Source organism: Xyrauchen texanus, chromosome 9 (genome assembly GCF_025860055.1).
Source record: "Xyrauchen texanus isolate HMW12.3.18 chromosome 9, RBS_HiC_50CHRs, whole genome shotgun sequence".
Lineage (NCBI taxonomy): Eukaryota > Metazoa > Chordata > Actinopteri > Cypriniformes > Catostomidae > Xyrauchen > Xyrauchen texanus.
The window spans coordinates 28,565,845-28,580,019 of record NC_068284.1 but is presented as its reverse complement, the minus strand read 5'-3'; the positions used below and the strand labels follow the sequence as shown (position 1 = coordinate 28,580,019).

At 44.3% G+C, this 14,175-nt stretch overlaps 1 protein-coding gene and 1 pseudogene across 1 annotated transcript; both read right to left on the bottom strand.

Moving 5' to 3' along the window:
* Positions 1–509: 509 nt before the first annotated feature.
* bag1 (BCL2 associated athanogene 1) lies at positions 510–3,561 on the bottom strand. Its single transcript, XM_052134589.1, has 7 exons — positions 3,364–3,561; positions 2,902–3,027; positions 2,523–2,605; positions 2,290–2,403; positions 2,069–2,176; positions 1,301–1,363; positions 510–1,157 (listed from the first exon to the last, which is right to left on the bottom strand). Exons 1-7 carry the CDS (start codon positions 3,398–3,400, stop codon positions 1,068–1,070), a joined length of 621 nt encoding a protein of 206 aa, XP_051990549.1. The 5' UTR covers positions 3,401–3,561; the 3' UTR covers positions 510–1,067.
* A 3,288-nt stretch (positions 3,562–6,849) lies between these two features.
* Positions 6,850–7,636, bottom strand: LOC127649711 (charged multivesicular body protein 5-like; annotated as a pseudogene).
* Positions 7,637–14,175: the final 6,539 nt, after the last annotated feature.

Sequence of the window (14,175 nt, the reverse complement as noted above, 5' to 3'; positions counted from 1 at the left end):
TAGGATTATACATATTGATGAGACAAACTGCCAAATGAGATGAATGCTTAAAGGGATAGTTCACTCAAAAATGAACACAAACAGATTTGTTTTGAATAAAATTTCAGCTCTGTAGATCCATTAAAAAATGTTGAAGATCCAAAATGCACAAAGGCAGCATTAAAGTAATCCATAAGACTCCAGTGGTTAAATCCATATCATCAGAAGTGATATAAGTGTGGGTTTAAGTTTTTTCTATAAATTCTCCTCCCAGCCCAGTAGGTGGCGATATGCACAAAGAATGTGAATCGCCAAAAGCAGATTGTTAAAGTGAAAGTGGTGATTGATAGAAAGAAAATACTTCAAAATTGATCGGTTTGTCATCTGGTATGCATGACGGTGAGTAAATGATGAGTGAAAGTTAATTTTTTTTTTCTTAAAATTACATTAACACATGCTAGAAAGTTGTCTTGAAACATTTTAATTTCTATTGCGAATTTAACAATAATATTGGAGACATAAATCAATGGAAACAACCACAGTGGTTTTAAGCACCCTGAGATTTAATCATGACAAAAACAATACAAGGACTATCAAGATACACATGCCTTTTCCCAAGTTCAATTTCTTAAAATATTTTTTAGCCAAATCTTTTACAGCACAATGCTGGTCTATGTAGAGTGAAAAGCCAAATAAAATACACCTAAAAAAACAACATATAAATTAGATCACTTAATTAGGTGAGAGATGTTGTAGCACCATTATTTTTCCTCGTTCACCAAAATGATAAGACTGTAATTTAAATGCCTGTCACAAAGTTGTATGAGAGAGAGCTGTGTTGATCAGTGGTTCAGCCTATCAAGATGATAAAAGCATTTTATCACTCTTATCACATGTATTCTTCACTAAACTTGACACAGCCATAAGCATTTCCAACACTTAGCATGAAAATGAAATTCCTTGGTCAGGTACATGTAGGACATGGGATGTAGGCAAGCTGCAGGACCACCTCCAGTGCCGAAGCTCTCGGGTTCTTCAGTTGCTCACAGAGCAACTCGTGTAACTACTGATGTCAGGTGTCTTCATGATCACTCTGCTAATGCTAAATTTTTTGTCTGAATCTTAGCCAAGTGATCTGATATTCCAGCTTCAATTTTGTCACACTGAGCTAAGAAACCCTGTGTATGAGGAATAAGATTTTATTTTAAAAACATTTTAATCAGGTGGGTATTAAAAATCAGGTGTTTGGATTAAAAACTACTGCATAATAGTCTGAGGTGAATGTGTTTAATATTAACACTATATTGAGAAGTTCTCGTACCTGTACAGTTTTCACAAGTCCTTTCTTTTTCATCCTGCAATCACTAAAATTCTCAGGCAAACTCTGCACAAAAAAAGTTTTATCATTACAATTAAAGAGTGCACAGACGTTTTGTAAAATTAAATTACTCAACAACAACAATTCATAATGAAATAACTATTTAAATACACTCACTGAGCACTTTATTAGGAACACTATGGTCCAAATAAAGTGTACGATGTGGTCTGCTGCTGCTGTTGTTGTAGCTCATCCACCTCAAGGTTCAACATGTGCATTTTGAGATGATATTCTGCTCACTACAATTTACAGAGTGGTAATCTGAGTTACCATAGCCAATCTGTCAGCTCGAACCAGTCAAACCATTCTCCCTTGACCATTCTCCCTCAACAACAAGGTGTTTCCATCCACAGAAATGCAACACACTTGATATTTTATTTTTTGGCTCCATTCTAAATAAGCTATAGAGACTGTTTTGCATGAAAATTCCAGGAGATCAGCAGTTACAGAAATACTCAAAGCAGCCCGTCTGGTACCAACAATCATGCTACGCGCTAAGTCACTGAGATCGCATTTTTTACTCATTCTGATTGTTGATGTGAAGATGAACTGAAGCTCCTGAATCTGCATGATTTTATGCATTGCACACCTGCCAGCGATAGACTGATTAGATAACTGCATGAATAAGTAGGTGTTACTAACAAAGTGCTCAGTGAGTGTATATTCATTATATTAAAAATCATTTTTGTAAAAAAATTAAATGCAAATTACAATTCCATCAATCTCCTCCAGAAGTTTCATGAACTGCTCAGCAGCAACTTTCACTCTGTGGTCCAGTTTGTTAAGAGCCTCGGCCTGCAACTCCTTTGCAAGAAAACCCTGGGAATGATCCATTGAATAGTAAATATTAAGCATAATGAAGTAAGTAAGTATTAAGCATATGTATAAGGAGAAAAAGAGCGAAGGTTAAAATTAAATTTCCTATGTCTTACATTCTTCAGTCCGTTCAGTTCACCATCCACTTTCTCAAGCTTTTTGGCTGTTTGTTCCACTGACTTTTCTAGGTCTTTGAGCTTTTTAAGCTCGGCTTCCTCCTCTGGACTGTTCTATAAAAATAAAGCAAGTAGCTTGTTTGACCAAAACAGACTCAAAGATGAAACAGTCAAGTCTTCATTAGACAATTAACAATACATATATGTGGATTTATATACAATGCACATCTTACCCTCTTTCCAATCATCATTAGTTTACAACCCTGCTTTAATCCAAAGCTTGACAGAGATTCCTCCATCTCTTTCAAAGATTTCCCTGTAGTTGGAGAAGGCATGAAGCAAGTCAGAACAACATACAGTGAGTTACAATTTCATTCAGTCACACAATGTTTTTGTTGCATTGGAATACATACACAATGATACTTTTATTTCAAACATTCCTCTGTTTTGAGTTCACAACCTCCGAAAAATAAACGTTTACTCATCCTTTGATCTTTACTGCTGTTTTTATACCCAAAACACAGGTGAGCATTTACAAGTACAGTATAACCAACACAGGAAGCAAAAAACGGAGGTGCAATTTAACCTCTAGCCAAAACCAGAGCATATTACCTTTAAATATAATTTTCTGGGATGGTGCTGGTACTCCTGTGGCTTCTGTCAGCGCCTCACATAAATCCTTTAATAAGGGTTCGTGTCCATCTTGTGCAGTTAAAGTGATGTTATGTTTGGTCGTGCCTAAGACAAAAAACGGTCATTAAATAAAAAGGCAGTGGACAGGTTAAATATTCAAAATGATGTCTAACCAAGAAAGAGAGCTAGCTGGCATATTTCAACTGCGAATCCAACCTTTACATTTATCACACAGCATACCTTAATGAACACTGCACTCATCAAAATTAAAATGTCAATTCGGTATTTACTTATAGCGAAACAAACGCCTCTAGTTTAGAATGATGTTCATCTTATGTACAGCTAGCTTCATTTTCAATTCTACTAAGCCTAAACAATAAGAGCGACTATATTTACATTAGACATAGCTCAATGTTGTTAAAGGTGGTCAGTTATATTTACCATGAGCAACTGTCACAGTCAAGGTGTTCTCCGCCATATCGGCACAGTTAGCTATCCACTTCACCGTGTGTACATTTGCAACCGGAAGTGAAGTATTTGTGCGTGCCACGCCTTTACTTTTTCATTTTCAATCAGAACATTTCTTCATAGTTCAGCCAACGAGCGTGTCATGGAAATGCATAAACAGGGGTCCCACAGACGGGGCCGGGTAGGGACACTGGCCGTTTTATTTTCTTTTTCTTTTAATGGATGTCTGTGGAGGAGATGCTTCTGAATAAACTGCTTTGTGAGGAAACAGCTAATCTTTACACTAAATAGTCTTTTTGGAGTTAACTACGTGTGGAGTTTACTACGATAAAGTTGTTTTATTAGAGAAGACACAGAAAATTGTACGACAGATAGTGTCAGTTTACGGCTCTCCCATTTCATTTGTATGATAACTGCAAACGGTGACTTACTGTCGTAACACGCTTGTTGACAGTTTCTACAGTGGTAACAGACGGCATAGAAGATCTCTGTTTTCAATACTTGATTACATACAGGGAGTCAACTAACGAATATTTGATGGATTATAAGATTTGATGTTGTTAATTTAAACATCCCATTTGTGTAACACTGGTGCAGAAACAGTTAAACATCTGTTTTTGTATCGCAATTTGGTGCAGATCTTTTGAAATGAAGCATACAACAAAATAAAACAACACATATCTATGAAGGTATTATTGGAGCAAATCAAATGAGCACCTGTGACAGTTTTTAGAGACATGCATATTTTGCATGTTAAATACATTGTGTCTTCCACCTGTGTGTGTGTGTGAGAGTGAGTGAGTGAGAGAGAGAGAGAGAGAGAGTGTGTGTGTGAGCGTGTATTTATCACTTTGTGGGGACCACATGTCCCCATAAGGATTGTAAAACCCGAAATTTTTGACCTTGTGGGGACATTTTGTCGGTCCCCATGAGGAAAACAGCTTATAAATCATACTAAATTATGTTTTTTGAAAATGTAAAAATGCAGAAAGTTTTCTGTGAGGGTTAGGTTTAGGGGTAGGGTTAGGGGATAGAATATATAGTTTGTACAGTATAAAAAACATTATGTCTATGGAAAGTCCCCATAAAACATGGAAACACTACATATGTGTGTGTGTGTGTGTGAGAGAGTGTGTGTGTGTGTGTGTGAGTGAGAGAGTGTGTGAGAGAGTAAGCCGGTTCTCGCCTCCTCCTTGCCCATCTGAATCCCCCTTACAGTGTGAATTTTGGTCTTATAATTAAGGGGTTGGCTAAGAGTCTGGGTTTGGTGTCCCCATGTCTGCAAAGAGTAAAAACCCTTGCTCTATGCTCATTGGGCCAGAGAGAGAAATTGCACTCCCATAAAAAATATTTTAGTTGCATTTTCCCCACTAATTCTGTCAAAAGAATCAACAGATCAAAGATAATCACAAGTCTTGAGTGAAGTAAAGCAAGGCACACTCCTTATCAGTGGCATCAAAGCATTAGATTTTTGGGTGTGCGGACACTTACAATATTTTGCATTGTTGCAAAAAATATATATATGCATATTTTGCATGTTAAATACATTGTGTCTTCCACCTGTGTGTGTGTGTGTGTGTGTGTGTGTGTGTGTGTGAGTGAGTGAGTGAGTGAAAGAGAGAGTGTGTGTGTGAGTGAGTGAGAGAGTGTGTGTGTGTGTGTGAGTGAGTGAGAGAGTGTGTGAGAGAGTAAGCCGGTTCTCGCCTCCGCCATCTGAATCCCACTTACAGTGTGAAATTTGGTCTTATAATTAAGGGGGGAAATTATTATTTTGTTAAAAATCTGTATCTATAAATGTTGCGTTTTGAAAACACCACCCCCACCTGCATGTTTTTTAAATGGAGCTGTTCCATTATTTTGATGATCCTCAGTCAATCATTTGTTTTTTTTACAGCAAATATTGTATATGGTCATTTGCATAATTAATACAAATACACATATTTTATACAAATATGGTTCCATATAACCTTTTATTTTATAGTTTATTTTTCCTTTTGTGTTATTTAATTTGTATGTCTAGCTATCTACAGGTTGTTACAATTTGATCTCAGTCTGTATTGACGTGATTTTTTTGTTTGTTTTTTCCTCATGGGTATTTGCTTTTTTGTTGCAGAATTTCTGCAGGGTACTGCAGGGGATCCACAGAGGATACATACAATGTAAAGCAAGGCACACTCCTTATCAGGGGCATCAAAGCATTTGATTTTTGGGTGTGCAGACACTTCCAATATTTTGCATTGTTGCAAAATATATATATATGCATATTTTGCATGTTAAATACATTGTGTCTTCCACCTGTGCACAAATTGGTTTGGATATGCATATTTTTTTCTTCATTTTTCAAAACATATCCATTACCATACACCATTACTCAGGGACGTGCACAGACATTTTGAGGGGCAGGGGCTCAAGTGAAAAAAAGGGCACTTCTCATAATTACGTATATTTTATACTTTTTTTTTAAACAAAGTATATATATTAACACAACTCTGACTTCATTTTTAAAAAATGTATTTAAAAAGTTAATTTATTTTATCTTCCTCAAACTCACGCAATTGTTTCATTTTCAAAAGATGTCTACAAAATAATCAGTTCACACAGAAACCATGGTCTCCTTAGTATTCAATTTTTAAAAAACATTTATTAGGCTTCAAAAAATAAAACAGCTTTTAATTTAAGTGAACTTCAAACAATCCTCACATAAACCCATTATAAATGTCATATTTACCTGTGCCCTTCCTGTCTAACAGGTAGGACATATACAGAATTGAATAAAGTTATCAGACAGTCTGCGCTGCATAAATTATAAATTATATATAGACTAATCCTTATTAAAGCTACCCAAGGTCTTAAGTCAAGAGCAGTGAGTAATTTTCTCTGTTCCCTTTGTTCTTTGATTAACTTTACTGACAGAAAGCTTTATTGGATGCTGGCCCTTTAAGAGCAGCCGTTGCTGAGACGCGGATCTTACACGCGCCTCATTCTCTCACAACTCTTTATGTCCATCATAAGACTGCTCTTATGTTATGAAGATACTTGACAAACGACATTTTGGCATAATTGTGTGTGTTATTGTTCGTTCAAGCGCGAAAGAGAACGGTATTCTGGCGCGCGGTCTGTGCATGCGCATGATACTGGCGCGCGTCTTTCTGTGAGTCACAGTCAAGACATTCACATGCAATGCGCTCTCTTTTGACTTTTGAGCGCTTCAGAACTCCTGACCTGATATTTAGATACACTATTCAATAAATATATTTGTTTGACAGGGAAGCTGTGCGCAAACAGGAATGTATATTATTTTTCAAAAATTAAAAAAAAAAGCACCCCAGAAAAAAGGGCACTTTCTCTCCAGGAATAAAAAGGGCAGGTGCTCAAGCCCCTTTTGATGTCTATGTGTGCACGTGCCTGCCATTACTTACATACATAAACAAAACACTAGAGAACTGTGTTTATCCTTCTCTATGTGGCAGTGTAGGCCAAGCTCATCAGCCAGAACGCAATCCTGAGAAATACACACAAATAGATGCATAGAAAATGTATTTAACAAATGTCACAAAGACAAATACTGACATGTTACTGAATATGTTTGTCTAGTCATCCTTTTAGCAATGCAAACTGTATATTATTGGCTTTAGTGTCACTGGGCATTCCTTTGGGAATGAAGGGTGCAAACGAGGCCTCAGTAAGAGCTGCCATCGTCCAGCAGTATCTCATCTCACAGAGCATCCAACTCTGAAACTGAGAACAAAAGTGAAGCCCATAAGCACCAAATACACACATACTGTTCATGTACACATACAGAACTTACACACAACTACCTGCTTCCAGTTCATCTTCATCAATTTCTGGTGTGCCATAGCTGCGGCTGAGGGATTCCTGCAACTCACTGGCCTCTTCCATCATGTCTACCATTTGATCTTGCAGATCCTATCAGTCAAATTATTAAGTCAATATGGTTTATTATTGATTACATTAAAACATAATTATACAAACAGCCAATGTCAAGATTATAATTTTTGAATAACTTCATTATGATCAATCTTCACTTGTTTATGCTTTCTTCATTTCTTTAGCTCCAATCTTCATAGCCTCCACCTACAAAAGTATATATAAAATAATGGTTAAAATGTATCAGAATAACAATTCAGTGGTTAGGAGTATGATACTGAGGGACAGATTATTTCACCTCCTGAGTCATCTGGTCCGAGTCGTTTGTTCGTTTATCATGTGACAGCCGTATGTGCATAGCGTATACAGGTGAACAAATCATTTCTGTTTCATGTGTGAGCAAAGCAGCCTAACAAACGACTCGGTCCAAAAGAGTTGAAAAGTGAACATTTCTGTTTCCTACCGAGGCAGCCGACAAGTCCAATTCTGCATTCCTTTTTTTGGTTGTAGCTCAAGTGTTAAGTAATATGATAATCCAACACCCCATTAAAGGTATTGAAATTCATGAAAGACAAATTAAAATATCACAATTTGCTGATGACACAACTATTTTTCTTGGTGATAGTATACTGAGGTACCTTTGGCTTTGAATATTATTAATAGCTTCTCAAAATTATCCGGATTGAATCTACAATCTTGACCCTACTTAAAAATATCAATGTGTAATATTCCTGTTAAAAGTATGGTAACCTATTTGGTAATTAAAATCTCTCAAAATAATGATGTAATTTAGGCCTGTTATTGAAAAATGCTAAAGAAATATAACTCATGATTAACAAGAGATCTTTCTAGGGATAATTCTATAGAGTAAGGAAGAAGGTCTCTCGAGAGCAGCATACATTTTCTCTTCACTTAGTGCCCCAAAGGATATATGCTCACAAATGGATAAAATACTCTTTAATTTCATCTGGAGAAGCAAACCTCATAATATTAAGAAAAATGTCCTTGTTAATAAATGATCTGATGGAGGGTTAAATGTTTACTATTTTCACCCAAGATGTAAAAATTAATTGGCTTAAAAACTTTTAAAAAAGTATATTCAATATTATCTCATATTATTTATTTGAAAAACTTGGGGGATTAAAGTTTTTGTTGCAGTGCCCTTATATAACTGGTAAACTTCCTATTGCTTTGGTTCTCTTACGAGAGGTTCTCTCGTATTGCGTAAGCTAGCATACGCTACGGGAAAGATTAATCTTTTCTGAGATATTGAAGCCAAAAAATTATCCTTAATTTTGTATCATTTGTCAACGCAGTGCAGCAACTGCAGACCTTGAGCGGGCTAGCTAGCGAGCTCATTGGTTGCTCTGCGGCAACTGCTGCAGCCTATAGAAGAACTTGGGCGAACTCGCGTCCAATGAGAGGCGTCCGCGCGCTTACTGCATCAAAGCCCGCCAAAATGGGCGTGGCTAGAGTGCATATAAGCGTAGTTCATAGGCTGGAACCCTGATTTTCATCTCTTCAGCGAAGTTCTTCGCATCTCTGAACTGGAAGCCGCGTCGCCGTTCGAGGGGCATCTAGCAAGCTTGGACAGCGCTCGAAGAAGCCGGCCGTCTCCGCCACCTTCAGCCATCCTGCGAGCTACGCCATCCGGCGACGTATCCCTTTTTAGAGCAAGCTAGTTCTTAACGAACTTCACAAAAGAGTAACGAGCGTCTTTTTAAGATGCCTCGCACCACTTGCGCTTCATGCCGCGCCCCTCTCAGCGCCGGAGACCGCCACATCATCTGCGCTCTCTGCCTGGGACTGGGGCATGCAGAGCTCGCCCTCGCTGAAGGCGGATGCGACCTCTGCGAGGAGCTTCCAATGTCGACCCTGTGGGCTCGACTCGAGCGCTCAGAACCGAAGCCGCCGCGCGCCTTCCGTTCCGCCAGCGCAGGAAAAGCACCGCTCCCAAAGGCTGCCAGAACCGGTGATAGAAGCGACTGCCTCGCCGGAGCCTCTCCCTCGAGCATCGCTCTCACCCTCCCGCCCCGGGGCCGCGCAGTTGCTGCCCAGCGGCCGCACTGCAGCCATCTCGGAGGACGAGGCGGAGGATAAGGGCTGTTCCATCATGGCTTCGCACAGCGAGGAGTGGTCAGGCTCCCACGCCTCCTCCTCGGCCCAGGAATCCAGCAGGACCCGCGCCAGAGTCGAAGGAGAACTAACACGCCTCCTCACACAGGCCGTCGACCGCCTCGGGCTCGAGTGGTCACCGCCCCATGAGCAGGCTCCCAACAGACTCGACGGCTGCTTTCTCAGAGCCGTCGCCGCACAACACCCGCGGCCCGGGCCGCTCCCTTCCTGCCAGAACTCCACACTGAGCTTGCAAAGTCGTGGAATGCGCCTTTCTCGGCCAGGATCCGTTCCCACGTCTCCACCCCTCTCGCCCGATTGGGCGGCGCCACCGAGAAGGGCTACTCCTCCATCCCCCCGGTCGAGGATTCGGTAGCAGCACACCTTTGCCCGCCCTCCGCGAGATGGCGGTCTAAGCCAGTGCTCCCGTCTAAGGCCTGCAGAGCAACTTCCGCCTATGTTGGCCGTGCCTATTCTGCCGCCGGCCAAGCCGTATCTGCTCTACACTCCATGGCCGTCTTACAGATCCTCCAAGCAGACCTTCTTCGGGAGTGGGATGAGAAAGGCAGGCACCCAGAGGCCGTTACAGATCTAAGAAGCGCGACGGACCTCGCCCTTCGCGCCACCAAAGCTGCAGCCCAAGCTCTAGGGAAGTGCATGGCCTCGCTGACTGTGACCGAGAGACACCTGTGGCTAACGCTAGCCGACATGGGAGAAGCAGAGCGCTCCACGTTCCTCAAAGCACCGCTCTCTCCGACCGGTCTCTTCGGCTCCGCGGTGAGTGGCATTGTTGACCGCTTTTCAGAAGCCCAGAAAGCCACCCAAGCCATGAACCTCTTCCTGCCGCGTCGCGCTAGCTCCTCTGCAGGCCGCCCACGTGACCAGCCTCCTGCACGAGCCTCTTCACAGCGCCCAGCTCAACAAAGTCAGACCTCTCAGCGTCGACAGGGCGGCCGCCCTCGATCACGCTCAGACAGCCGCCGCAGACCGCCGCCCCCTGCGGGCCTCGGTCTAAGGTTGCGCTGAAACCTGAGCAACCGAAGTCCTCCTAGCCTTGTTGAAAAACCGACGGCTCAGTCCCGCCGCGGCCGGACCACCGTCAAAGCTTAGCCCCTGTCAGTCCCCTCTCTCAGGCTACTACAGTGGTGGATTCAGCAGCCAACAAGCCGGTGATAGTGCCCCCTGCACTCAAACGGCCGTTTTCACGGCGACCCAAAGAAATCTTGTAAAAGCAAACATGCCTTATGTGTAGAAAATGTGCCCACAATCCAGTGTTCACCCCTACACACAAGCATTACACTTCCGTGTTCCTATCAGAGCCCACTCACATAAAGCGGACACAGCCCGCTCGAGTGTTAGAGTCAATAAGCGCGCCCACGAATCCGTCGTGGCGCCCCTTCTCTGGCAGCTCTGTCACACGACCAGCCTTATGTGTAGAAAATGTGCCCACAATCCAGTGTTCACCTCTACACACAAGCATTACACTTCCGTGTCCCAATCAGAGCCCACTCACATAAAGCGGACACAGCCAGCTCGAGTGTTAGAGTCAATAAGCGCGCTCACGAATCGTCGCGGCGCCCATTCTCTGCCGGCTCTGTCACACGGCCAGCAAACACTTCTCTGTATGTAAGTCCGTGCCCGTGACTATGCTCGCGCATCACTTAACAGATGTGACTCTTTCCCCATTCACCTCAATCGGAAGTCACTTACAGAACAGCCTGTCCCTGCTGTCTGCGAGCAGTCATGCATAAGCACAGTAAGCGCGCTCACACATTCTGTTCAGCGGCTGTGTGCAGCAATCAGAGCGATTTGGCCATTCACCCTCTAGCGTTGCAGCTTCAAAGCGTGGGAAGCTATCCCAGGGATATCCAAATGGGTGTTAAGCACAATAAAACAGGGCTATTTGCTACAGTTCGATTGCCGCCCTCCCCACTTCAGAGCTGGCTCGAAACTATTGTGAACACGGAATCAGCCTGCATGCTTCGTTCAGAAATAGCAAACCTTCTGTGCAAAAGGGCCATAGAAAGTGCCGCCTTAAGCTGAGCAAGTCGGGGTTTTATAGCCGTTATTTTCTTGTTCCCAAGAAAGACGGCGGCCTCAGACCAATATTAGATCTCAAGGGTTTGAACAAGGTGCTTGCAAAATGACCGTTCAAAATGCTTACAATCAGGAAACTCCTCGCGCATACTGGCGCCAGGGGACTGGTTTATCTCTCTCGATCTGAAAGATGCCTACTTTCAGATTCAGATAAATCCCGTCACAGGCCATTCTTGAGATTACGCCGGCGGCCAGGTTTATCAATACACCGTCCTTCCGTTCGGCCTGTCTTTAGCACCCGTACTTTCACGAAGTGCATGGATCGGGCTTCGCACCCCTGCGGAGTCAGGGCTTGCGAATTCTGAACTATTTGGACGACTGGCTGATTATGGCACAGTCACATACGGAGCTGCTGTCTCACAGAACAGTTCTCCTCAGCCATCTGAACAGTTTGGGTCTTGCAGTCAATTGGACCAAGAGCTCACTACAGCCCAGTCAGGCAATTTCCTTCCTTGGAATAGAACTAAACTCCGTGGCAATGACGGCTCGCTTATCTACACAGCGCGCGTGCCGTGTTCAGCGACTAGTCGCGTCCTTTCAGATGAACAGCCTCACGCCTCTGAAAAAATTTCAGAGAGTGCTAGGTTACATGGCCTCAGCCGCAGCAGTACTTCAGCTGGGTTTACTGCGCATCGCCCGCTTCAGCATTGGCTAAACACCAGCGTCTCGCCGGGCTTGGGCCACAGGCGCCAGCCGATCAAGGTGACTCAGACCTGTATTTCAGCTCTGCAGCCCTGGACAGTGGCCAAATGGTATCAGCGGGGAGTGATGATGGGAGCTGTATCTCGCCGAAAAGTCATCTCGACAGGCAGCGTCCAACACGGGTTGAGGCGCGGTCTCGCGAGGGCTCTCCGGTTTTTGGCCTATGGTCAGTTCAGGAAAAGCTCCTTCACATAAATTGTCTGGAAATGATAGCGGTCAAGTACATGCTTGTGCGCTTTCTCCCGGTCATTCAGGGTCACCGCGTCCTGGTCCGTTCGGACAACAGATCTGTGGTATCCTACCTAAACCGTCAGGGCGGTGTCAGATCCAGGAACCTCTTCCATCTGGCCGAACGCATACTGAGTTGGTCCCAGTGCCACCTGCGCTCGCTGAGGGCGACGCACGTGCCAGGCCACCTGACCGACGGCCCAGACAGACTGTCCAGAGACAATAGTCCTCCAGGGGAATGCTCCCTGCACGCTCAAACAGTCCAGAAGTTATGGCGCATATTTGGCAGAGCAGAGATAGACCTCTTTGCATCAGAATAGAACTTTCACTGCCCAATATTTTTCTCGAAAAGCGAGGACGCGCTGGCCCAGGACTGGCCCAACCGCCCGCTTTACGCCTTCCCTCCCGTCTCGCTATTGCCACAGGTAATGCAGAGGATCAGGAAGCAGCGTCACTCGGTGCTCCTCATAGCCCCGCGTTGGGAGAATCAGACATGGTTCCGGAGCTTACGCAGCTGTCACTGACAGCGCCGTGGCCCGTCCCAGTGAGAGCAGATCTCCTCTCTCAAGCTCGCGACGCGATCTGGCATCCCCACCCAGAGCTGGGCGCTGCAGCGTGGGTGATCAACAACTACCCGTCGCTCTGCCAGAAGGGGTAATAAACACCATCATACACGCTAGAGCCCCTTCCACGAGAAGACTCTATGCGTCAAAATGGTCTGTGTTTTCAAAATGGTGCACCGACAGAGACCTGGACCCACGGACATGTGGGGTGTAAGTACGCTGCTTCGTGTTTTTACAAGAGCTGCTGGATAAGTTCAGATCCCCATCCACGCTCAAAGTGTATGTGGCGTCCGTCGCGGCGTTACGCTGAACCCCTGCACGGCCAGTCACTGGGAAAAAACGAGCTGGTCATCCGGCTTCCTCAAAGGGAGCTAGAAGGATGAACCCCGCGCCCCCATCGGTTCCTATCTGGGATCTTTCTATAGTTCTCGAAACTATGAAAGCCCCCTTTCGAACCGCTTCAATCCGTGGATTTGAAATACCTTTCACTCAAAACCGTTTTCTGACTGCCCTGTCATCAGTCAAGCGTGTGGGAGACCTTCACGCGCTGTCTGTCAGCGCTGCGTGTCTTGAGTTCGGACCAAGTGACTCCAAGGTCATTTTAAAGCCTAGACACGGCAATGTTCCCAAGGTGATCGGTACTCCTTTCAGAGCACAGGTCATTTCCCTATCGGCGCTGCCAGCATCCGATAGCGAAGCGGCGCCAATCTCCTTTGCCCAGTCAGAGCACTGAGATTGTATACTGCGCGCTCCGCCTCTTTCAGACGCTCTGAGCAGCTTTTCGTTTCATTCGGAGGGCGCACCAAAGCTCTCGCCGCCTCGAAACAGACACTGTCTAGATGGATAGTGGACGCTTTTGCTGCCGCATACGTGTCAAAAGACCTGCCATGCCCGTTGGGCATTAGGGCTCACTCCACTAGAGGCATGGCCTCATCGTGGGCATGGTCCAGCGGGATTTCCGTTCACGACATATGTGTGGCAGCGGGCTGGGCTTCCCCGTCCAACTTTGTCAGATTTTACAATCTGGAAGTGCCCGCCCTGCAGGCAAAACTACTAGCGGTTTAATACGCTACAGCTCCCCTGGTGAGCTGCACTGATGGGACTCATTCCACACAGACCGGCACCGCCGCTCTGTCGTTCCCTTCCCACTATGTGCTTATGTATTACACACACACTGGCCCACACTCTTGCC